Source organism: Somniosus microcephalus, chromosome 7 (assembly GCF_052327205.1).
Source record: "Somniosus microcephalus isolate GS21.2 chromosome 7, FLI_Smic_1.0, whole genome shotgun sequence".
In the NCBI taxonomy this organism is placed as follows: domain Eukaryota; kingdom Metazoa; phylum Chordata; class Chondrichthyes; order Squaliformes; family Somniosidae; genus Somniosus; species Somniosus microcephalus.
The window spans coordinates 196,999,546-197,024,051 of record NC_140993.1 but is presented as its reverse complement, the minus strand read 5'-3'; the positions used below and the strand labels follow the sequence as shown (position 1 = coordinate 197,024,051).

Here is a 24,506-nt window from a genome sequence, read left to right as displayed (position 1 = left end):
TCTTGTAGCCACAGTATTTATATGGCTGGTCCAGTTCAGTTTCTGATCAATGGTAACCCCCAGGATGTTGATAGTGGGGGATTCAGCGATGGTAATGCCATTGAATGTCAAGGGGAGATGGTTAGAGTCTCGCTTGTTGGAGATGGTCATTGCCTGGCACTTGTGTGGTGCGAATGTTACTTGCCACTTGTCAGCCCAAGTCTGAATGTTGTCCAGGTCTTGCTGCATATGGACACGGACTGCGTCAGTATCTGCCGAGTCTTGAATGGTGCTGAACAGTGTGCAATCATCAGCGAACATCCCCACTTCTGACCTTATGATGGAGGGAAGGTCATTGATGAAACAGCTGAAGATGGTTTGGCTTAGGACACTGCCCTGAGGAACTCCTGCAGTGATGTCATGTGATTGAGATGAATGACCTCCAACAACCACAGCCAACTTCCTTTGTGCTAGGTATGATTCCAACCAATGGAGAGTTTTCCCCTTGGTTCCCATTGACTTCAGTTTTGCTAGGGCTCCTTGATGCCACACTCGATCAAATGCTGCCTTGATGTCAAGGGCAGTCACTCTCACCTCACCTCTTGAGTTCAGCTCTTTTGTCCATGTTTGGACCAAGGCTGTAATGAGGTCAGGGGCTGAGTGGCACTGGTGGAACCCAAACTGGGCGTCAGTTAGCAGGTTATTGCTGAGTAAGTGCCGCTTGATAGCACTGTCGACGACACCTTCCATCACTTTGCTGATGATTGAGAGTAGACTGATGGGACGGTAATTGGCCGGGTTGGATTTGTCCTGCTTTTTGTAGACAGGACATACTTGGGCAATTTTCCACATGGCTACCGAACTTTGTCACATTCCCAAGTGGATGCTTTCTATGTAAGCTAACACTCTGTTCTCAGGCCATTTGATAGCAGGACCCAACCTTGTCCTGAACTGATGTTCACAAGCACTTTGCCCAATTTGCTAACTTGTGCTGATTTGTGGGCAGTTTTGTGCATCTACTTGGGAAATGGGTTTAGCGTGGCCAGATGTACTACTTGTATGACCCTTACAACTGGCAGAAAGAGTGTGGCGACCTTTATCCCATTAATCTTGAGTTGAAAGTTCAGTATGCTAACCCACTGGCCTCTGCGTAATTTTCACTCTATTTTGTAACTCCCAAATAGACAATCGACAAATTTGAATATATATAAGTTAAAGGAGCACCCACTGGATGGGGATACGTGTGTTGATTAATGATCTTGTAAGTTATTTCAGTGAGTCAAAAACCTTTTTGTTTTATATTAATTGGCAGATCGTCTGTACTGTCGCTCATTGTATTAACAGGTGCAGGATACCATATACTGTATCTGTAATTCTGTTACTAAAGTAGAACTATTTTAAAAAAAAAAATCTATTTGCTGTAAGCATCCTGAGGTAAATTACAGGTTGATTGATAAGGGTGGTTTGCAAATTCGCAGGTGACTGTATATTTCTAGCATAACTATTATTTTGACACTTTGGAGTGTGACTTCTGAAGGCGCTCTCAAAAATTTCCACAGGTAGGTTTTTCTAAGCATTCTAACATTGTTTTGCATAAAACTTGTGTTTATAGAATGACCAAACCGCTTTGTTTCTCCAATTGAAATAAATCTCATTAAAATGAGTATTAAAAAATAGCTTTATATGGATTTCATCATTGAGATGGAATATGCAGAATATTTTGCCTATTGATGATATATTCAGCCATTCTTTGAGTCATTAGCTACATCCTTTATTAATTTTAAACTCTGCTTTGGGTAGTGATTTCACATTGGCAATTTTTTTTTTGTCACTAATTTTCTCCTCTCTAAGGCATTGAATACTTGCTGGGGTAGGGCTCCATGAATGTCTGTCACACATGAACCTTGCCAAAGTAGCAGTTCTTCTCGCAGAAGTGTACCTGTAACATGAGTCTGTTGAGATACCGCGGCAAACGTGGGAGTCGAGACCAGAGCTATTGAATACACAACTGCTTTATTCCAACCACATGACAAACAGGAACTAGAAAAGCCCGCGCATCCACTTAAATACTTCCCAGACAGGAAGTGCTCCCGGCAGCCTGTCCCTGCGGGAAACAAGTTGCTGGAGGAAAGGGCCCCCGGCTGGGGGCTTCTGCTTAGACTGTCTGTGCCGCCGTGAGCGGATTATGTCCAGTGGTGGCGTGTCGCCACAGAGCTCCCCCCAGAATCCGCTTAGGAGGAGTGGACGAGTCGTGACGGTGGTCTAATGGTTCTGGCGCAGCGGCTCTGAGTGGTCGCCGGTCTGGTTGGTTGGGTCGGGCGGTTCGCCGCCGGCTGTGCTGGCTTGCCGGGGGGACGGCCTCTAGTTGGAGGCTGGGCCACGGGGACCTGTTCCCCTGGTTCTGTGTGTGCTGGTTTGAGCCGGTCGATGGAGACTGTCTCGACCCTGTCGCCGAGTCGCAGCTTGAAGACCTTGTCCCCGGTTTGTAGTACCTCGTACGGACCGTCGTACGGGGGTCGCAGGGGCCCGTGGTGCGCGTCGTGTCGCACGAAGATGAAGCGCGCCTGCTGTAAATTTGGCGGGACGTGAGGTGCAAGTTCGCCGTGTCGGTTGACCGGAAGTGGGGCGAACTGCTGAGCGGAAGAGAAAGAGTCGAGCCGCTGCTGTTCGGCCGACCAAGGCTTGGTAGGCTCCGGAAGGAATTCGCCTGGGACGCGCAGCGGTTGTCCGTAGACTAACTCCGCTGCCGAGGACTGGAGGTCTTCCTTGACCGCGGTGCGTAGGCCGAGTAGCACCCACGGTAGGCGGTCAGTCCAGGTACTGTCCTGCAGGCCGGCGCGGAGTGAGGCCTTGAGTGACCTGTGGAAGCGTTCACAAAGTCCGTTGGCCTGCGGGTGGTACGCCGTGGTGCGGTGGAGCGTCACCCCGAGGTTGCGTGCTGTGGCCGTCCAGAGTTCGGAGGAGAACTGGGCGCCTCTGTCGGAGGTTATGTCGGCCGGTACACCGAACCTCGCAACCCAGGTGTTAACGAACGCCCTGGCGATGTCGGCTGTGGTGGTGGAGGTCAGCGGCACTGCCTCAGGCCAGCGTGTGTAGCGGTCGACCATCGTGAGGAGATAAGTTTGGCCTTGCGATGGCGGCAGGGGACCGACGATGTCGACGTGTACGTGGTCGAAGCAGCGGCTGGGTACCTCGAAGTCTCCCAGGGGTGCTTTGGTGTGCAGTTGTACCTTAGCCCGTTGGCAGGCGAGGCAGGAGGTGGCCCAAGTCCGAACATCTCTGCTGAGGCCGCGCCAGACGAAGCGCTTGGAGAGGAGTTTGACGGATGCGCGGGAACCCGGGTGAGAGAGCCCGTGGAGCGCGTCGAAGACGCGGCGGCGCCAGGTCTCAGGGATGACCGGCCTGGGTTGGCCGAGTGAGACGTCGCACGTGACTGCCGTGGCTTCGGGCCCGTGCGCGACCTTGGCTAGGCGTAGCCCTGGCAGGCTGGTAGCCGCCGAGAGGAGGTCTGGGTCCGTGAGCTGGGCCGCTGCTAGTTGTGCGTAGTCGACCGCGAGGTGATTCGCACAGACAGCGGGACGGGAAAGGCAGTCGGCGACCACGTTGTCTCTACCGGAGACGTGCTGAATGTCCGTAGTAAACTCAGACGGCCGCGAGCTGGCGTTGCTGCCTAGCGGACCAGGGTTCGGTGTGCTTGGCCATCGCGTATGTGAGTGGCTTGTGGTCCACATACGCGGTGAAGGGGCGGTCTTCCAGGAGGAACCTGAAATGGCGGACCGACAGGTGGAGTGCGAGAAGCTCGCGGTCGAAAGTGGAGTATTTGACCTCCGGGGGGCGCAGTTGGCGGCTGTAGAAGGCAAGTGGCTGCCACGCGCCATTGACCCACTGCTCGAACACGGCCCCGACCGCGTGGTCGGAGGCGTCGGTGGTGAGCGCGACCCGGGCATCGGCCCTCGGGTGCGCGAGCAGAGTGGCGTCGGCGAGCGCGTTTTTGGTGGCGTCGAAGGCGGCTGCCGTGTCAGTGGTCCAGGCTACGTCCATCTTGCCGGATTTTCCTCGGAGGGAGTCGTATAGGGGCTTCATGAGGGCTGCGGCTCTGGGGATGAACCTGTTGTAGAAGTTCACCATCCCGAGGAACTCCTGGAGGCCCTTGATGGTTGTGGGGCGGGGGAATTGCTGGACGGCCTGCACCTTGTTGGGCAGGGGGACGGCCCCAGCAGGGGTGATGTGGTGACCGAGAAAATCGATCTCGGTTAGGCCGAATTGGCACTTCGCCGGGCTGAGGATGAGCCCGTGTTGGGCTAGGCGCCCGAACAGGATGCGAAGGTGTTCGAGGTGTTCCTGTTTGGAGGAGCTGGCCACGAGAATGTCGTCTAGATAGACGAATAGGAAGTTCAGGTCCCGGAGGACTGAGTCCATAAGGCGCTGGAAAGCCTGTGCTGCATTCTTGAGGCCGAAGGGCATCCTCAGGAACTCGAACAGGCCGAATGGGGTGATGACGGCCGTTTTGGGGATGTCCGCGGGGTGTACGGGGACTTGGTGGTAACCGCGCACCAGGTCGACTTTGGAAAAGACGGTTCGTCCGGCCAGTCGGGCCGAGAAGTCCTGGATGTGTGGCACCGGGTATCGATCGGGGGTGGTGGCGTCGTTGAGGCGGCGGTAGTCCCCGCAAGGGCGCCAGCCTCCGCCGGGCTTGGGGGCGATGTGGAGGGGCGAGGCCCAAGGGCTGCTGGAGCGGCGGATGATGCCGAGTTGTTCCATGTTGGTGAACTCGGCCCGCGCGATTTCCAGCTTGGCCGGGTTGAGTCTGCGGGCGTGGGCAGAAACTGGGGGGCCGGTGGTGGGGATATAGTGTTCCACACCATGCTTGGCGGCTTTGGCCGAGAAGGTCGGTTTAGTGAGGGCGGGAAACTCAGCTAGGAGTGCCGAGTAGTCGTCCGTGGCTCTGGCGAGGCAGTAGGTCGTCAGGCCGGCCGAACGGGCCGGGGTAAAGGCGCCGGGGATGGGGGCCATAGTGTTGATGTCGACGAGGCGGTGCCTCGGAATGTCGACAAGGAGGCCGTGGGCGCGTAGGAAGTCGGCGCCGATGAGTGGGCAGAGGACCTTGGCTGTGAGGAACTCCCAGCGGTAGCGGCGGCCCGCGAGGTCGAGCGTGACCATGCGGGTGCCATATGTGCGGATTTCAGAGCCGTTGGCTGCAGCCAGTGTGATACCCCGTGTGCCGCGTTGGATCTCGAGGGCGGAGGCGGGGGTGATGCTGTGCTGGGCCCCTGTGTCGCACAGAAATCGGCGGTTGGTTCTGTCGTCAGTGACGTACAGTAGGGGCTCCTTCTGCCCCGCGGCCAGTGCGGGGGGGGGGGTTTGAAGGTACACGGTGGCGTGCAGCGTTGAGCCCTAGTGCCAAAACGGGTGTGGTAGTAGCAGTGACCCGGAGTGGTAGGGCGGTCGGGCCTAGCGGCCCGGGAAGACCGCGTGGTCGTTGCCGTGAGGTCGGGCGCGACGTCGCGAGCGGCCTGTGCAGAGAGCAGCCGGTCGGCCTTTTCGGCTATATGATTCAGGTCCGTGGAGTCAGACTCCACAATGAGCGGGCGGATGCTGGCGGGGAGCTGCCGAATGAAAAGTGTGCGAAAAAGGGCGCCGGGATTTTTGTCGTCTGAGAGGGACAGCATGTGGGAAAGCAGGTCTGATGGTGAAGCGTCACCAAGGCCGGGGAGGTCCAGGAGTTGGCAGTGGCGCTGGTAAGAGGACGTTTGAAATTTTTTAATTAGCGCAGCCTTCAGATGTTCGTACTTGCCCTCCGTTGGTGGATTCTGCAGCGCTGCCCAAACCTTGGGGACTGTAGCGTAGGTGAGCGAGGCGACGAGGTAGTCGTACTTCGTGGCGTCGACTGTAATGCCTTTCAGCCGGAATCTGGACTCCGCTTGAACGAACCAGGCTTCGGCGAGGTTCTCCCAAAAGTCTGGTAATTTAACCGTGACTGCGTTTGTATCTGCCATGCTAGCTTAGGATTCGTCCTGAGCGTCGGGGTCACCAGTGTTGAGATACCGCGGCAAACGTGGGAGTCGAGACCAGAGCTATTGAATACACAACTGCTTTATTCCAACCACATGACAAACAGGAACTAGAAAAGCCCACGCATCCACTTAAATACTTCCCAGACAGGAAGTGCTCCCGGCAGCCTGTCCCTGCGGGAAACAAGTTGCTGGAGGAAAGGGCCCCCGGCTGGGGGCTTCTGCTTAGACTGTGCCGCCGTGAGCGGATTATGTCCAGTGGTGGCGTGTCGCCACAAGTCACTGAATAATGGTCAACAGTGGAAAACCTGTGTATTCCCACCCATTCCCTAATTCCACATCAATTGTAGCATTCTTACTGCTGTTCTGATTAAGATCGGGTAATTTAGCACAACAGATCAAACCTGGTCTGCATAGCTCAGCTACTAACTGGATAAAGTTGCTCAGCATCTGGAGAGTCGAGAGCCATTTTGAGTTGAAATACTGGTAATACAAAATCCTTAAACCGCTGAAATGTTGTAAATCTGAAACCTTGAAATGCTTTGAATAAAGAAAGTCGTCCAGATCAGAGAAATATCAGATTTCTCTTTAAAATGAGCAACCCCAATTTCAAACCCATATAAATAAATGCAGCTGTGGTTATTTTTAAGTGAAATGGGTCCAAATATGTAACTTCTAAACCAAAATGTGCCCATCTCACTCCAAATGAGTGATGGTTGTTGTTTGAGAACTAATCACCTTCATAAACAAATATGAATAAGTGCCATTATTCTCATCTTGTTTCTATTTATCAACTAGAATAAAGAAGGCGCTCATTACTTCTGAGAATATGTTTGAGGAAGTGCCCATTATTATCAAGAATTCTCACCTCGTCAATGTGCTCCTGTGGGAACTAGAAGAAAAATCGAGTGTGGCTGAAAAACAGGAACTCCTCAATCTGGCTAGTGGGTAAGTTTGCTTTCTTTAATCTAGTTGCTTTTCAAGAGTTTGTCTTTTTGTAAAATAAATCTGCTTTGTAAGAGTTGACATCTTATTTGTATCCATGACGACAGTGTTGGTAGATAAGCTACTAGTTATTTAGGCTTGTTTGGCTAATGTAGTTACTGAAGGTGAATGCGTCTTCATCAGTGTAGCTGCAGTTCTTTGACCAGTCGCTACCATGGTAAAATTTGCAGCACCAGCTGTTTGCTTAGACAAGGGGTTTTGCCATGAACATTTTCCTCTTTTCCTTTCCTGTAGCTTTCATGTTTGCTACAGTATGTCCCTCAGGCAATGGTTGTACTCAATTACCTCGCCCAAGGGACCATTCCTAGTGTGTGAGTGTTGATTGGGGGCATCACAGCCATGTGCAATTGTAACCTCGCCCAACGTCCATACATGGGGTCCAGCAGAGGTGTTTGGAAAGAGTTCAGGAGTGGAAACCCTAGGTGATTTTTCTTACCTCAACACCGAGCTGCAGAGGCCAAATGTAATGCCTCTACTGGCACAGTACAGAGTAGGAATTAAACCTAGGATGTGTGTTTAACCCTCTTCAGAATTTTTCCAAACATCTTTTTCTCCAATTGTTTTGGTATTTATTCCACACCCATGTGTTCCTTGATCACTCTTGAAATTGTGCACAGCGTTATTAGTTTTGCTAATATATAATGCGTCCACCCTTTTGTACTTGTATATTTCACCTGGGACCCATATACTCTTAGATCGATTTTGTACTGAAAGTAGTATTTGTGAGTTTCATTAGTTGTTTATCAGTGGATCAGCTATGTCATTTTCACAGCATCAAATAATATTTGTTTTGCACAGCGTCCATATTTTCCAAAAAGGAAAACACGTGGCCAGTGTGACCACATGAAGGTGCTTCTGCGTTCCACTCCGCATTGCTGCAAGTAGCTACTGAAGCTGCATCAATCAAGGCACTTAACAGGGCATTAGATACACAACTGATGTGGAAATATAATGAAGCATTTGGGAAAATAGCAAGGAAATTAGCTTAGAGTAGACAGCTTCCATGTGGAGCTAGCATGAGCATGTAATTTAGACACTCCAGCTTTATAGTTGTTGAAATCAAATGTAGAGACTGAAGAAACATTTTAGTGTTAGGGTTTCAAAACAATGAAATATGCGGCTTGTCCTTTTTTTCATAGGCAGAATCCATACAGATAGGAAACAAAAGCATCTTATCTCTGCTATGACAGGAGGGAGGATCTGGAGGGAAAGTACTATGCTTGCTTACAGTGAGCTGTCGATGTCTTCAACCAAACTTGCACTTAACACTCAGTAAATTACTTGTGTAGAAAGCGTGGTTGGAAAAAATAATGTGGTTCAGTTGCAAAGGTATTACAGAATGAAGATTGGTATATTTAAAAACACATGATTTAGTTTGCAGACTTGTAGGATGGATAATTTCAAGTTCAGGTGCATGAATCACAGTCCCGGAATGCAATTGGGATATCAGCAGCTTGTACCTAGTAATGGCTCATTTTGTGTTGGACCATTGCTGCTCCTACTGCTGTAGAAACCACCCTTTCTAGGTTATAGAATGATTTTGCACAGGCAAGATAGACTTTAAAACAACTAAGCATGTGACTGTTTTGATGCCACTTTTACCAAAGTTTATAGAAGGGCTGTACAGGCTAACAGAGGCCTTTTTGCTCTGTTGCCTATACTTCCATGTTTTGAAAGTTACCAGGGTAATTTAAAATATTCAAAAGCAACTTAGACTTGTGAGTTATGGGTGTGCACATTTGGTAAATCTGAACCACCTATAGACAAACATCTTTACCAGTTAAAGGATTAACATGTAACTCTCATGAGTGTGATTATGCAATGAAAAGTCAAGACCTTATAAACCTAGAATTTTGAGTTTTATTAGCTAACTGAAAACCCTGGAGAGTGGTCTGAAATACCCCTAGGTAACGGCACTTCAACACTGAAGATGAGGGAAAATTTGAAATCCATACCAATTTTTAATGTGCAAAGAAACTTTTGTATACCAAGCATTGATTTGTTTATATTAGAATAATGAATGCCTGAGATACAATGTTGTCATAACCTGGGCACAAATGCAAATCAGCAGTTGCTATATAAACGGGGCATATTACTTGTTATTCATGCGAATTCTTCTCTCTGTCTGATTCAATGTTAATTCTGTGGTGCCTTTCATAAGACGTGTGTATGTGTAAGAGAGAGATTGGACGGTGAGTGTCAATAGATAGTTTGGCTGCAGGGATTATCATATCAGCTGTAAGCTGTCCTCATCTGATATCCACATAACACTTATAGCAGGGATCATTGGACAGCGATCAGGAAAGGAACCCTAGTTTTCTATGTTTTTAATTCTCCCCCTGCCCCAACCTGGAACTCTCCCTGTCTGAATTGCTCAACTACTCACTACTTTAACCAGCTGAGTCATGGGGGAAGCTGAGGAACACAGGAAAGCATACGACAGGGAATTGACCATTTTGGTCCATCTTGCTGGCCCAGAGTTCAAAACACGATGCACAATTCACTACCTATATCTCTCAATTTGTTTTTCTCGCAGAAAATGCCTTTCCAACGCCCCCTTAAATTACTGATGTTATCAGCCTCAGTCACTTGGGCAGTACACCCTAACTATATGTGAAACTAATCTATTCTTTCACCTTCCCTCATTGTCATTTTTGAGGCTGTGCTAAACAGCTTCTTAGTATTCCACTTTACAATATCCTTAAAGATCTTAAATAACTCAACAAGATCCCCTCTCAATTTTCTCCAATGCCAACAAACTCAGCTTGTGTAGTTTCTTTTTGTTGTTTGTGTCCGATGTCCAGTATCAGACGGGTAGCCTTTTTCTCCCCCTTTTCCAGAGCTATGATGTCCTTTATGTAATATTCCAAATCAGAACTGCACACAGTACTTCAAATTGGTTTGAATCATTGTCCTGTATAGGCTCAGTATCATCCTGTGACATCTTCTATTCCATGATCCAATAGAATCCCAGATCCTATTTGCTTTTCTTTACTGCTGCTGTGCACTGCTACACACGGTTTCAGCGATTTGTCCATCAATAATTATTTTCCTGGGCTTTATCCTTTAGATTAACACCATTTAGTTTATAGGTCCAATGTTTATTCTGCTTTCCTAGTGTCATCATTTTGCATTTGCTGACTTTAAAGTTCAGTTGCCATTTCTATAGTCTTATCTTCCCAATCTATCTAGATGCCTCTGTACCTGATCAGCTTGCTCTTAATTATTTACAACCCCCTCCAAACCTTGGTACCATTGGCAATTTTTATCAATCATCTTTCAATGCCCACTTCCAGATCATTGATAAACAATAGGCCGTATATTCCGATCCCTACGGGTGGGTACGCACTGTGTACTCACCCGTAGGGACATCGGAAATGCTGGTTTCAGGCATGCACTGCGCATGCACTGCGCATGCGCTGGAAATCGGCATTTCCAATCTGTCAAGAAAGCTCTTGACAGATCCTCCGGCTCCCCGGGAGAAGGGCCTCTGCGGGCGGAGAGTTCTGCTTTTTGGAGACCCTCCGCCCGCAGAAAACACTTACAATTCTTGCGCCTGCTTACAATTCTTGCGCCTGGTAAAAGCAGGCGCAAGGCCTGCTTTTACCAGGATAAGAGTTGGAAAAAAGTTTTAAAAAAAATTCCCACTGATTTATCATTTAAAAATACTTTAAAGAAAGGCAAGTTTATTTTTAGTCCTGTTAAAAACTTAAATTTTTTTCAAAATTTAAATTTTTGTTTAAAATAGTTATGTAATTTCAAGTCATTTTAAAAACGTGATTTTTAAAACATTTATTTGAAGTTTTACTATGTTTTTGGGGGTGATCTCCATTCATATATTTGACAGGTCTTCCTGTCAAATGTATGAAGGGAGATTCCCTTCTCTGATTGGCTCCCCATGGTCCACGTGATCCCAGGGATGCTGCGAACTACATGCGCCTCTGGGATACGTGGGCCCCGCGCACCGGCAGTTTGGAGAGGCCCAGCAGCGGAACTGTGCGCCTCCCGGGAGCCCTCGGGTAAGGGCGCAGATTTTTCCAGATCGCAGCCCTCCGCCCGCGGGAGGCCTGCGATCGGAAAATCTGGGCCAATGTGAATAACAAAGATCCCGGCACTAACTTGAGAAATTGCATTAATGTGCAATGAATATTTAAATTAAATGGAATGAGTTAATCAATTAACTCAGTGAAACAATTCAATCTTTATGATACTGTACATGCTATCCTCTCGTCGCCCCAACAAAACATAGATGAGTAGCATGCTAATTTTATTTTGGAATGTCTGCCTACACAAACAAACTGAACGGAAAAGGATGGATATCAGTTAAGCACATGACCTAGTTTCAGTTGCAATTGTGCATTAAATTCTAAGTGAACTAAGACGTACAGCACTGTTAAATGGAGCAGTTTCAATCCAATTGGTTTCAATCCAAATAAAATCTGATTTTGTGTTATTAGATTTTCCCTTAGCACCTATTTGTGTCACCATTGTCCTCTCACTTGCTGAAGTACTTAGTGCAGCCTTCTGCCGATTCCTTGGCCTTTATCCCTCATGTTAATTTGGGTTTGCCACTTTGCCATGCCAGCTGCTGCAGTTACTGTGCTTGGGGAGAATAACCTAGCCTCTTGGCAACATGTGTTCCTTTAAACCTTATTAGTAACTTCTCGCAGGTTAGGTATTTTAGAATTATTTAATAAAGCTAGCTCATCTTATTATCCCCAGTGGGGACTTTCTAAATCATTGACCTAGTTATTACACTCTGGGTGAATTTAATATGGGTTTCTGACAGCATTCTTGTTTTGTGCCCAATAAAATACCCTCAAGTTTAATTTCTGTAGTTTAAGCAATTTGGGCTTCTAAAATATTTTTTGGCATGTTTGAGGTGTGTCCAGTTAAATGTGAATTTTAATCCTTTTCGAAATGCTGTCAGTGGGAAATTACACACATGCTTTACCAAAACTTTTGTAGACATAGTCCTGGTGGTAATCACCAAATTAGAAAGCTGAAGGTTGGCAATGAGAGAGAGACCCTTTGTTTACAACCGTTCTTCCTAGCCATAGAACCAAGCTTGTGGCTTAGACATTGATGCTACTGGCAGTTCTATGTAAAATTTACAGAATAAATTACAAACAGAATATTTTTGCCACTGGTTCAGTTTTGACCTTGCCTATATTGAGATTTTGCAAAAGTGCATAGATTATTAAATTGGGGCCTCTGTTTTTATTGTAAAACTCAGTCATCTGGAATTACATGCAGAAATTCTTGCATGTTTTAAATTGCCATCATACTGAATGAGAGAAGACATTGGTGCAGTTCATCTTTTATTTATCTCCCAAGCTTCAGTTATTTTCCACTGTCCTTAAAGACCCTGTGCTACAGTAGCCAGGTAGGTGATCTGCTTCAAGATTTCTCCAGTTTTACTTTGCAGCTGGTCAGCAGGATGTGGGTGAGAGCAACCCCCACCTTGGGGAGAGGTATCTTGCCTCCATTCAGTGGTGCCTTACCTCTATCCTCAGGCTAGCCAAGGTGGGATTTGAAAGCTGTTACGTGAGGTCTCGCAGGGGCAGATAATGCTAATACATATATCAGTTATGATATGCGTGCCTCACTTTGTCCTGTGGCTTGTGACGTATAATTTTTATTTGGAGGCTCCATTCTCTTTGGGTTGACTTTGTGTGCCGAAATCTCTGAATTTGGAACATTAGTAAAAAAGCTCTGAGACAAAATCTTACCAAAATCTGTTGGACAATATTGTAACCTGATGTGAAGTGTGATGGTTGAATTAATGTATAGGAGACAGGTTCCTGAAAAGAAGAAAGTTAATATAGTCATGAGGTTATAGTGAAAAGCTGTGATTATTGTGCTGTAGCTAGTTTAATGGCGTTATACATTTTGTGTTAGCTATACTTCAGTTTCCTCTCCTTTATGTGTTGTATGGTGCAACATTTTATATTATCATCAATAGGTCACTTGTACTAAATATAAAAGCTTGCATGTTTCAAAGTTAATTTTTTTAAATAAAATTAGTGAGAGCTTCTGCTTATAAGGACTCTGCTTATATTTGAACAAATAGCTTTGAAATCTAAAAAGTTAAATCCAGTTAAAAAGAACATTTGCCCACTTTGTTGAATATATTATACTTCAGAATTGATATTAAAGGAATATGTCATTTTAATCTTAAAATGCTGTTAAAGGTCATGCTTAATATACTTGGTATACTTCATCTTCGCATATGTTTGCTTGCTTTGCTGATGGCAACTACACAGATGATAGGCACTACATTGGCACAGAACACATCCTGTTAGGAACAGCTGTTTCTCAATTTCTGTACAAAATCCACATATGATTAGGGTTGTACCTGAGTATTAGCTGCTCGTTCTGGGAAATTCCGTTTATATGTGATCTATTTTGTAATACAAATGGAACCATCAATCTTTTTAAATTAGGCATGATATTTTTCTAGGTAAAATCATACCCTTCCTGCCAATTTAAATTGTTTTTAGGTTTTTGTTTGACCATCTGTGATCCCATAGCAGCCGACAATCTTGTCCCTTGAGTTGCCTTGCTGTTATTCAACCAGTTTTCCCCTCAAAAGGCTGAGCCAGAGAGATGATTGTTAACAGAGAACAGATAATGTAAGAGGGGCTAGTAGTATGATACTTTTCTGGTAGGGCAGCAGCAAAGAAAACTGCTACCAATCAGACTTTTCATAATGTTAGCTTGGTTTCACTCACAGCTGATGCAGGGATAGCATTATCAGTAGCACACATTTTAAGGGAATTTTGTTTCAGAACTATTTTTGCAATGGACTGGAAGAACATAGGTTAACAGCTGCAATTTCTCGAGATGCATTCCCGCATTGATGGGCTAATCACTGAGCAAAGAATAAGCTTGACTTTCCCCAAATCGGTGAGGGGCGTGAAAAGGGATGCATGGTTACATTCAGTTATAGAGCAGCATTGTTGGAACTCTTTGGAGAAAGTTGCCTACCTGTGCTGTTGACCAAAGAGTGAGTGTGAGCCATAAGAGGTGAGAAATGTCTTATTTCAGATTTAAGAAGTCACACAACACCAGGTTATAGTCCAACAGTTTTATTTGAAATCACAAGCTTTCGGAGCGCTGCTCCTTCGTCAGGTGAAGTGGAGAGATGCATAAAGACACAGCTTATATAGTCAGAATAATGCCAGATGATTACAGGTAATCTTTCTAACTGCCATTTATTACACCTCTGCAGAGAGATAATCACAGCAATCAAAGGTGTGAATGGTGTCCAAACAGGTCAGTCAGGAAAACATTACATCAAAGAACAATGAGGTGGGGTCACAAGGGGTCAAATGTTGCAGACGCTGGGGTCTGTATGAAAAACAAAAAACAAAAAAACATTTTTTTTGCTGGAAATCACAGCAGGTCCGGCCGCATCTGTGTAGAGAGAACAAGCCAATGACGACTCGAGTCTGGATGACCCTACGTCAGGTGGGGTTACATGTAGCGTGACATGAACCCAAGACCCCGGTTGAGGCCGTCCTCATGAGTGCGGAACTTGGCTATCAGTTTCTGCTCTACGATTTTGCGTTGTCGTGTGTCTCGAAGGCCGCCTTGGAGAATGCTTACCTGAAGATCGGAGGCTGAATGTCCTTGACTGCTGAAGTGTTCCCCGACTGGGAAGGAACACTCCTGCCTGGCGATTGTTGCGCGGTGTCCGTTCATCCGTTGTCGCAGTGTCTGCATGGTCTCGCCGATGTACCATGCTCCGGGGCATCCTTTCCTGCAACGTATGAGGTAGACAACGTTGGCCGAGTCACATGAGTATGTACCATGTACCTGGTGGGTGGTGTCCTCACGTGTGATGATGGTATCTGTGTTGATGATCTGGCATGTCTTGCAGAGGTTGCCGTGGCAGGGTTGTGTGGTGTCGTGGTCGCTGTTCTCCTGAAAGCTGGGTAACTTGCTGCGAACGATGGTCTGTTTGAGGTTAGGCGGCTGTTTGAAGGCGAGTAGTGGAGGCGTGGGGGTGGCCTTGGCGAGGTGTTCGTCGTCATCGATGACATGTTGAAGGCTGGTCATCCAGACTCGAGTCGTCGTTGGCTTGTTCTCTCTACACAGATGCGGCCGGACCTGCTGTGATTTCCAGCAAATAAAATGTTTTTTTGTTTTCCATACAGACCCCAGCATCTGCAACATTTTACCCCTTGTGACCCCACCTCATTGTTCTTTGATGTAATGTTTTCCTGACTGACCTGTTTGGACACCATTCACACCTTTGATTGCTGTGATTATCTCTCTGCCGAGGTGTGATAAATGGCAGTTAGAAAGATTACCTGTAATCATCTGGCATGATTCTCTGACTATATAAGCTGTGTCTTTATGCATCTCTCCACTTCACCTGACGAAGGAGCAGCGCTCCGAAAGCTTGTGATTTCAAATAAAACTGTTGGACTATAACCTGGTGTTGTGTGACTTCTTACATTTGTCCACCCCAGTCCAACATTGGCATCTCCACACCATTATTTCAGATTAGTAAACTTTTTTTTTTGCATCTGAAGAAGTCTAGTGCAACTTCTTTTAAAGTGGGTTGGGGAGCATTGCTGTCCAGTGAAGTAGAGTCTGGGTTCACTGAGATTCCCCTGAGAAGGAGGGGAAATTATGCTTTAGCCAATCTTGAACACCTAGCAGCTGCTTTGAGAATGATGTTGGAGGAGACGCAGGAGTGGTTGATCCACCCTGTCAGACCACGATAGTGTTTGGTGCAAAGGGGGGGAAAAAAATGAATAGCAGATTTCCTCACCAAAATACCTCTATCAGTAAAGTGCTTCACGGAAAGTAATTTTTCAACGGTTCCCCCCCCCCCCCCCCCCCCCCCGCCCCTCCCGTTTCAATCTGCTGAGTGCCTCTCTACAATGATGATGCTGAAATTAGACATCCATTCTATGGGAATGTCACAGCTAGACACTGTGAAAGAGCTTCAAAATTCATACCACAGTTACAGTTTAGCAAAAGAGCATTTCACCCAACTGAGAGAAAATAAACTGAATGTGAAAGTAAAGATTTAGAATTTTTCTACACGTGGTGAGAAAACTTAGTAAAGAAAGAGAATCTGCATTGACACAGCATCTTTCATGACCTCAAGACACCTCAAAACAGCCAATGAAGTACTTTTTTGAATTGCAGTCACTGTTGTAATGTAGGGAAACATGGCTGCCAATATGTGCACAGCAAGGTCCCTCAAACAGCAATTACATCAAAGAACAATGACCAGAGAATCTTAAATCATTTTTTTTAATTTTTATTTTTTTATTTTTTTATTTTTATTTTTTTTTAGAGATTTTGGTTGAGGGATAAATATTGACCAGGCCGCCGGAACAACTTCCCTGCTCTTCTGCGAATAGTGCCATGGGATCTTTTGCATTCATCTGATAGGGTAGATGTAGAAGTGTGTTTAATGTCTCATCCAAAAGACAGCTCGTCCGACAATGCAGAACTCCCTCAGGACTGCACTGAAGTGTAGCCTAGCTTATGTACTCAAGTCTCTGGAGTGGGCCTTTGAATCCACGATCTTCTGACTCACAGGTCAGAGTGCTGTCACTGAGCCAAGTCTGATACCTTGGCAGTAAGAAAATAGGTAGAGATAAATGGAAGGAATTAAAAGTAACATTCTGATTTGAGATAAGTTAAGTATTGGCGCTCTAACAAACTTGGGGGCGAGTGATGGTTTGCACCAAGGTGAATTTTTAATTGATTGTGGCGATGCACCATAAGCCACACACTTTCCCACAAGGAGGGTGAAAACTGAGCTATTGACCATTCATTGAGCAGTGTCTGCAGAGTTGCAGGACTACGTGTTACTTTAAAAAAAAATACAAATTGATCCAGGGATACCCCCATATCATTGGTTTTCTTCTGGGTTATTTTTTTTAAATTAGCGAATCGCCAATTACATTTCTTAATTTTAAACCTCAACTCTTGTTTTAAAACATGTTCTGTGCCTATATTCAGTTTTGTAAAATCCACAGTAGTGTGTCCCAATTAGATGCATGAAAACTTCTGAAATTGCCTGTGAACAATTGCACATTTTCTAGCTTGTGCTTCGATTGAACTCGTTACAGTCTTAGACTTTATGGTATTTTTGATTGCAGTCTCTAAAAAAAATCCAAAGAGTATTCTGTGTAGAAATTTTGGAAAATGTATTAATCAGAACTTGAACAAAAATGTTAATGTTTCAGGAAGCATGTTGTGTTGCATATTTTCTTCAATTCAGTCTTTGTGGTCTTACGTTTCAGACCCAAAGTCGTGGGGTATAATGAAAATGTTTTAAAAGAATCCTTTTCCCTTTAAAAACAAAACTTAGACATTTGTTCTGTACATCATACATAAGGGATTGTAGATCAGATCACAGTAAATGCCAAATGTAGTAGTAAAACTACATTTTTCTATTTCATGAGTAGTCACATTAACCTTTCAAGAAATCTTAAAGTTGTGGTTTGATTTTTGAAGATAGGATTTTCAAACAACATGAAATTAATCTTTCCAATTTGATCGTGGTTCTATCTTGCTTTAATTGAAGAGAGCGTAATCTGGCCTGTGGATGACTGACCAGAGTGTATATTGAAGGGTGACCCTTCACAAATTGTTTACCATTAGCAGCTCACTGTGCCGACTGTAAAGGAGGTGTTAACCTTTGTCCTTGTCCTGACCAAAGATTTATGTGAGTGCCAATCAAATTAAATTTGGGGTTGGTGCATCTTGTTCCATTAGGTGCAAACAATAGGTACAACGAAATGCGAGGGTATACATATCGGGAAAGGATGAACAGGCTGGGTCTCCTTTCTCTTGGAAAAAGAAGGCTGAGGGGCGACCTAATAGAGGTCTATAAAATCATGAAAGGTTTTGATAGAGTGGATACAGAGAGAATGTTTCCACTTGTGGGGAAGAGCATAACTAGAGGCCATCAATATAAGATAAGTCACCAAGAAATCCAATAGGGAATTCAGAAGAAACTTCTTTACCCAAAGAGTGGTGAGAATGTGGAACTCGCTATCACAGGGAGTGGTTGAAGCGAATAGTTTTGATGCATTTAAGGGGAGGCTAGACAAGCATATGAGGGAGAAGGGAATAGAGGGTTATGCTGATAGATTTAGATGAGGAAAGATGGGAGGAGGCTCGAGTGGAGCATAAACGCTGGCATGGACTGGTTGGGCCGAATGGCCTGTTTCTGTGCCATATGTCCTATGTAACATGTAAACTCCATTTTATCCCTTCTATTTCAGTTACTAAGTGTGACAAACTCCTAATCAATGTTCCCTTTAATTTTTTTTTGATGCACGGCCCCTTTAAGGGGCTGCACGGTTCATTCAAAATGCCGTGCATGTGCAGTTTTTTTCCATTTAAAAGCCGGCTGTGCGGGAGCTGCAGAGCGCTGCACGACTACACAGCTTAAAAGGAACATTGCCCCATAGAAACATAGAAACAGAGAAGATAGGAGCAGGAGTAGGCCATTCGGCCCTTCGAGCCTGCTCCGCCATTCAATGAGATCATGGCTGATCATCCAAATTCAGTACCCTGTCCCTGCCTTCTCCGCATATCCCTTGATCCCTTTAGCCTTAAGAAATATATCCAACTCCTTCTTGAATATATTTAATGAACTGGCCTCCAGCGCCCTCTGTGGCAGAGAACTCCACAGGTTCACCACTCTCTGGGTGAAGAAATTCCTCCTCATTTCAGTCCTAAATGGCTTACCCCTTATCCTTAGACTATGACCCCTGGTTCTGGACTCCCCGGCCATCATAAACATCCTTCCTGCATCTAGTCTGTCCGGGCCTGACAGAATTTTATAGGTTTCGATGAGATCCCCTCTCAATCTTCTAAACTCCAGTGAGTATAAGCCCAATCGACACAATCTCTCCTCGTACGTCATTCCTGCCATCCCAAATATCAGCCTGGTGAATCTTCGCTGCACTCCTTCCATGGCAAGAACGTCCTTCCTCAGATAAGGCGACCAAAACTGCGCACAATACTCAAGGTACGGTCTCACCAAGGCCCTGTACAACTGCAGCAAGACATCCTTGTTCCTGTACTCGAACCCTCTTGCTACGAAGGCCAACATACCATTTGCCGCCTTAACCGCCTGCTGCACCTGCATGCTTACCTTCAGCGACTGGTGCACAAGAACACCCAGGTCTCTTTGCACTTGCCCTTCTCCCAATCTGTTGCCATTCAAAAAATAATCTGCCTTCCTGTTTTTGCCACCAAAGTGGATAACCTCCCATTTATCCACATTATAGTGCATTTGCCATGTATGTGCCCAATCACCCAACCAGTCCAAATCGTACCAAAAGAGGATCACCCAACCAGTCCAAATCGTACTGGAGTTTCACGACATCCTCCTCACAGCAAACCCTCCCACCCAGCTTTGTGTCGTCTGCAAATTTGGAGATATTACATCCAATTCCCTCGTCCAGATCATTAATTAATATATATTGTGAACAGCTGGGGTCCTAGGACAGATCCTTGCGGTACCCCACTAGTCACTGCCTGCCACTCGAAAACGACCCGTTTATTCCAACTCTTTGCTTTCTGTCCGCCAACCAGTTCTCTATCCAAGTCAATACCTTTCCCCCAATCCCATGTGCCTTAATTTTGCACGCTAATCTCTTAAGCGGGTCCTTATCGAAAGCCTTCTGAAAGTCCAAATACACCACATCCACTGGTTCTCCCTTATCTATTTTACCAGTTACATCCTCAAAAAATTCCAGTAGATTAATCAAGCATGATTTACCTTTTGTAAATCCATGTTGACTTTGTCCGATCCTGTCACTGCTTTCCAAGTGCTCTGCTATTATATCTTTTATAATGGACTCTAGCATTTTCCCCACTACTGATGTCAGGCTTACCGGTCTATAATTCCCTGCTTTTTCTCTACCACCTTTTTTGAATAGTGGGGTAACATTAGCTACCCTCCAATCCATGGGTACTGTTCCAGGGTCTATTGCGTTCGGGAAGATGACCAGCAATGCATCTACTATTTCTAGGGCCACTTCCTTAAGTACCCTAGGATGTAGATTATCAGGCCCTGGGGATTTATCGGCCTTCAGTCCCATCAATTTTCCTAACACCATTTCCCTATAAATACTGATTTCTTTCAGTTCCACCCTTTCATCAGACCCTATGTTCCCTGACATCTCTGGGAGGTTATTTGTGTCCTCCTTTGTGAAGACCGAACCAAAATATGTATTTAGTTGGTGTGCCATTTCTTTGTTCCCCATTATAAATTCCCCTGATTCTGACTGCAAGGGACCTACGCTTGACTTCACCAATCTTTTTCTTTTCACATATCTATAAAAGCTTTTACAGTCAGTTTTTATGTTCCCTGAAAGCTTACTCTCATATTCTATTTTCCCTTTCTTAATTAATCCCTTTGTCCTCCTTTGTTGAATCCTAAACTGCTCCCAATCCTCAGGATTATTGCTTTCTTTGGGCAATTTATATGTCCTTCCCTTGGATCTTATGCTATCCCTAATTTCCCTTGTCAGCCACGGTTGAGTCACCTTTTTTGTTTTATTGTTATGCCAAACTGGGATGAACAAGTTCTGCAGTTCATCCATTCGGTCTTTGAATGTTTGCCATTGCCTATCCACTGTCAACCCTTTGAGTGACATTCCCCAATCAATCCTACCCAACTCGCTCCTCAGACCATCGTAGTTTCCTTTATTTAAATTCAGGACCCTAGTCTCTGAGTCAACTACTTCATTCTCCATCTTAATGAAGAATTCGATCATATTATGATCGCACCGACCCAAGGGGCCTCGTACAACAAGATTGCCAATTAATCCTTTCTCGTTACATAATACCCAGTCTAAGATGGCCTGATCTCTGGTTGGTTCCTCGACATATTGGTCCAGGAAACCATCCCGTAAACACTCCAGGTATTCCTCCTCCACAGTATTGTTACTAATTTGGTTAGCCCAATCTATATGTAGATTAAAGTCACCCATGATGACTGCTGTGCCCTTATTGCACGCTTCTTTAATTTCCCTTTTAATGCCTCCACCTTACTGTTTGGAGGTCTATATACCACTCCCACTAACGTTTTGTTCCCCTTAGTATTTCTCAATTCTACCCATACAGATTCCACATCATCAGAGCTAATATCCTTCCTTACAATTGTGTCAATCCCTTCTTTAACCAGTAATGCTACCCCACCTCCCTTTCCTTTTTGCCTATCTTTCCTGAATATCGAATACCCCTGGATGTTGAGTTCCCAGCCTTGGCCATCCTTGAGCCACGTTTCCGTAATCCCAACCAAATCATATTCATTTACCTCTATTTGCGCCGCCAATTCATCCACCTTATTACGAATGCTCCTCGCATTAAGACACAAAGCCTTCAGGCTTGTTTTTTTTAACGCTCTTAGACCTATTAGAATTATTATTTACTGTGGCCACTTTTGATTTAAACCGTACTAGAACTTCTGCCCTCACCCCTGCCCCTCCCCGGAACTACGATAGGGTTCCCCTTGTCCTCACCTTTCACCCCACCAGCCTCCACATTCAACGGATCATCTTCCGCCACCTCCAAAGTGATCCCACCACCAAACGCATCTTCCCCTCCCCTCCCCTTTCAGCATTCCGTAGGGACCGCTCCCTCCGAGACGTCCTAGTCCACTCTTCCATCACCCCCAGCACCTCTTCCCCTTTGCCTGGCACCTTCCCATGCAAGTGCAGGAGATGCAACACATGCCCTTATACCTCCCCCCTTCCCACTGTCCAGAGCCCTAAACACCCCTTCCAGGTGAAAGAGCGATTTACTTGTACTCCTTGCAATCTAGCATACTGTATTCGCTGCTCACGATGTGGTCTCCTCTACATTGGGGAGACCAAACGCAGATTGGGTGATCGCTTTGCAGAACACCCCCGTTCAGTCCGTAAGGGTGACCCCGAGCTTCCGGTCGCCTGTCATTTTAATTCACCGCCCCATTCCCACTCAGACCACACCATACTCGGGCTCTTGCATTGTTCCACAGAAACCCAGCGTAAGCTCGAGGAACAGCACCTCATCTTCCGATTAGGCACTTTACAGCCTTCCGGACTCAATATCGAGTTCAACATTTTCAGATCATAACCTCGGCCCCTATTACATTTTTACTTATGTTTTTTATCCACACCTTTGTTTTGGCCTTTTCCCCCGCCCCCCCCCTTTTTTTTTTCTCTCCCACATGGCAGCTGTCTCCCATTCTGCCAGCGCATTTCACACCTAATCTAGAGCTGTCTTTTGTCTCCACTAGTCCTATCACCATCTCGTCTCGTTTTGAATACCTCTTAATGTCTCTTCACTTCTCTTTTGTTTTCTCCCAGCCCCCACTGGCATTTTAATCTATTTCATTTCCTGTGCTTCTTCAGTCTTGACAAAGGGTTTTCACCTGAAACGTTGACTCTATTTTCTCTCCACGGATGTTGCCTGGCCTGCTGAGTTTTTCCAGCATTTTCTGTTGTTATATTGCCCCATACTACTTGAGCATCTAAAATATAGGCATCCTTCATAGAAATAAGAATGCATAGAAATTGTCTGCCAATAATTATCTTTTTTTAATTCCTAAACAAATTGAGAGCGAGATAAAGATTGGGACACACACTACAGAATTTGTTCATCCCAGTTTGGCATGAAAATAAAACAAATAAGGTGACTCAACCGTGGCTAACAAGGGAAATTAGGGATAGCATAAGATCCAAGGAGAGGACATAAATTGGCCAGAAAAAGCAGTAAACCTGAGGATTGGGAGCTGTTTAGGATTCAACAAAGGGGGTCAAAGGGATTAATTAAGAAGGGGAAAATAGAGTATGAGAGTAAGCTTTCAGGGAACATAAAAACTGACTGTAAAAGCTTTTATCGATATGTGAAGAGAAAAAGATTGGTGAAGTCAAGCATAGGTCCCTTGCAGTCAGAATCAGGGGAATTTATAATGGGGAACAAAGAAATGGCAGACCAATTATTTATTAAATACATACTTTGGTTCTGTCTTCACAAAGGAGGACACAAATAACCTCCCGGAGATGTCGGGGAACATAGAGTCTAATGAGAGGGAGGAACTAAAAGAAATCAGTATTTGTAGGGAAATGGTGTTGGGGAAATTAACGGGATTGAAGGCCGATAAATCCCCAGGGCCTAATAATCTACATCCTAGGGTACTTAAGGAAGTGGCCCTAGAAATAGTAGATGCATTGCTGGTCATCTTCCAAAATTCGATAGACCCTGGAACAGTACCCATGGATTGGAGGGTAGCTAATGTTACCCCACTATTCAAAAAAGGTGGTAGAGAGAAAACAGGGAATTATAGACTAGTAAGCCTGACATTGGTAGTGGGGAAAATGCTAGGGTCCATTATAAAAGATGTAATAGCAGAGCACTTGGAAAACAGTGACAGGATCGGACAAAGTCAACATGGATTTACAAAAGGTAAATCGTGCTTGACTAATCTACTGGAATTTTTTGAGGATTTAACTGATAAAATAGATAAGGGAGAATCAGTGGATGTGGTGTATTTGGACTTTCAAAAGGCTTTCGATAAGGTCCCACATAAGAGATTAGCGTGTAAAGTTAAGGCACATGGGATTGGGGGCAAGGTATTGACTTGGATAGAGAACTGGTTGGCAGACAGAAAGCAAAGAGTTGGAATAAACGGGTCTTTTTCCGAGTGGTAGGCAGTGACTAGTGGGGTACCACAGGGATCGATCCTAGGACCCCAGCTATTCACAATCTATATTAATGATCTAGACGAGGGAACTAGATGTAATATCTCCAAGTTTGCAGACGAGACAAAGCTGGGTGGGCGTGTGTGCTGTGAGGAGGATGCCGAGAAACTCCAGTATGATTTGGACAGGTTGGGTGGTATGGCAGATGCAATATAACGTGGATAAATGTGAGGTTATCCACTTCGGTGTCAAAAACAGGAAGGCAGATTATTATCTGAATGGCAATAGATTGGGAGAAGGGGAAGTGCAACGAGACCTGGGTGTCCTTGTGCACCAGTCGCTGAAGGTAAGCATGCAGGTGCAGCAGGCGGTTAAGAAGGCAAATGGTATGTTGGCCTTCGTAGCGAGAGGGTTTGAGTACAGGAACAAGGATGTCTTGCTGCAGTTGTACAGGGCCTTGGTGAGACCACACCTTGAGTATTGTGTGCAGTTTTGGTCGCCTTTTCTGAGGAAGGATGTTCTTGCCATGGAGGGAGTTCAGCGAAGATTCACCAGGCTGATACCTGGAATGGCAGGAATGACGTTGGAGGAGAGATTGGGTCGATTGGGCTTATACTCGCTGGAGTTTAGAAGAATGAGAGGGGATCTCATTGATAATTATAAAATTCTAACAGGCCTAGACAGACTAGATGCAGGAAGGATGTTCCCGATGGCCAGGGAGTCTAGAACCAGGGATCACAGTCTAAGGATAAGGGGTAGGCCATTTAGGACAGAGATGAGGAGGAATTTCTTCACCCAGAGTGGTGAACCTGTGGAATTCTCTACCACA

The 24,506-nt window shown here is 45.5% G+C and overlaps 1 protein-coding gene across 1 annotated transcript in view; it reads left to right on the top strand.

The window, feature by feature from the left end:
* The window catches only part of eif3hb (eukaryotic translation initiation factor 3, subunit H, b), a 90,895-nt gene that overhangs the window by 39,885 nt on the left and 26,504 nt on the right, over window positions 1-24,506 (top strand). Inside the window, exon 4 of the mRNA XM_085993293.1 lies at window positions 6,789-6,938. Coding sequence (XP_085849419.1) covers window positions 6,789-6,938 — 150 coding nt within the window. The remainder of the gene's footprint in view (window positions 1-6,788; window positions 6,939-24,506) is intronic.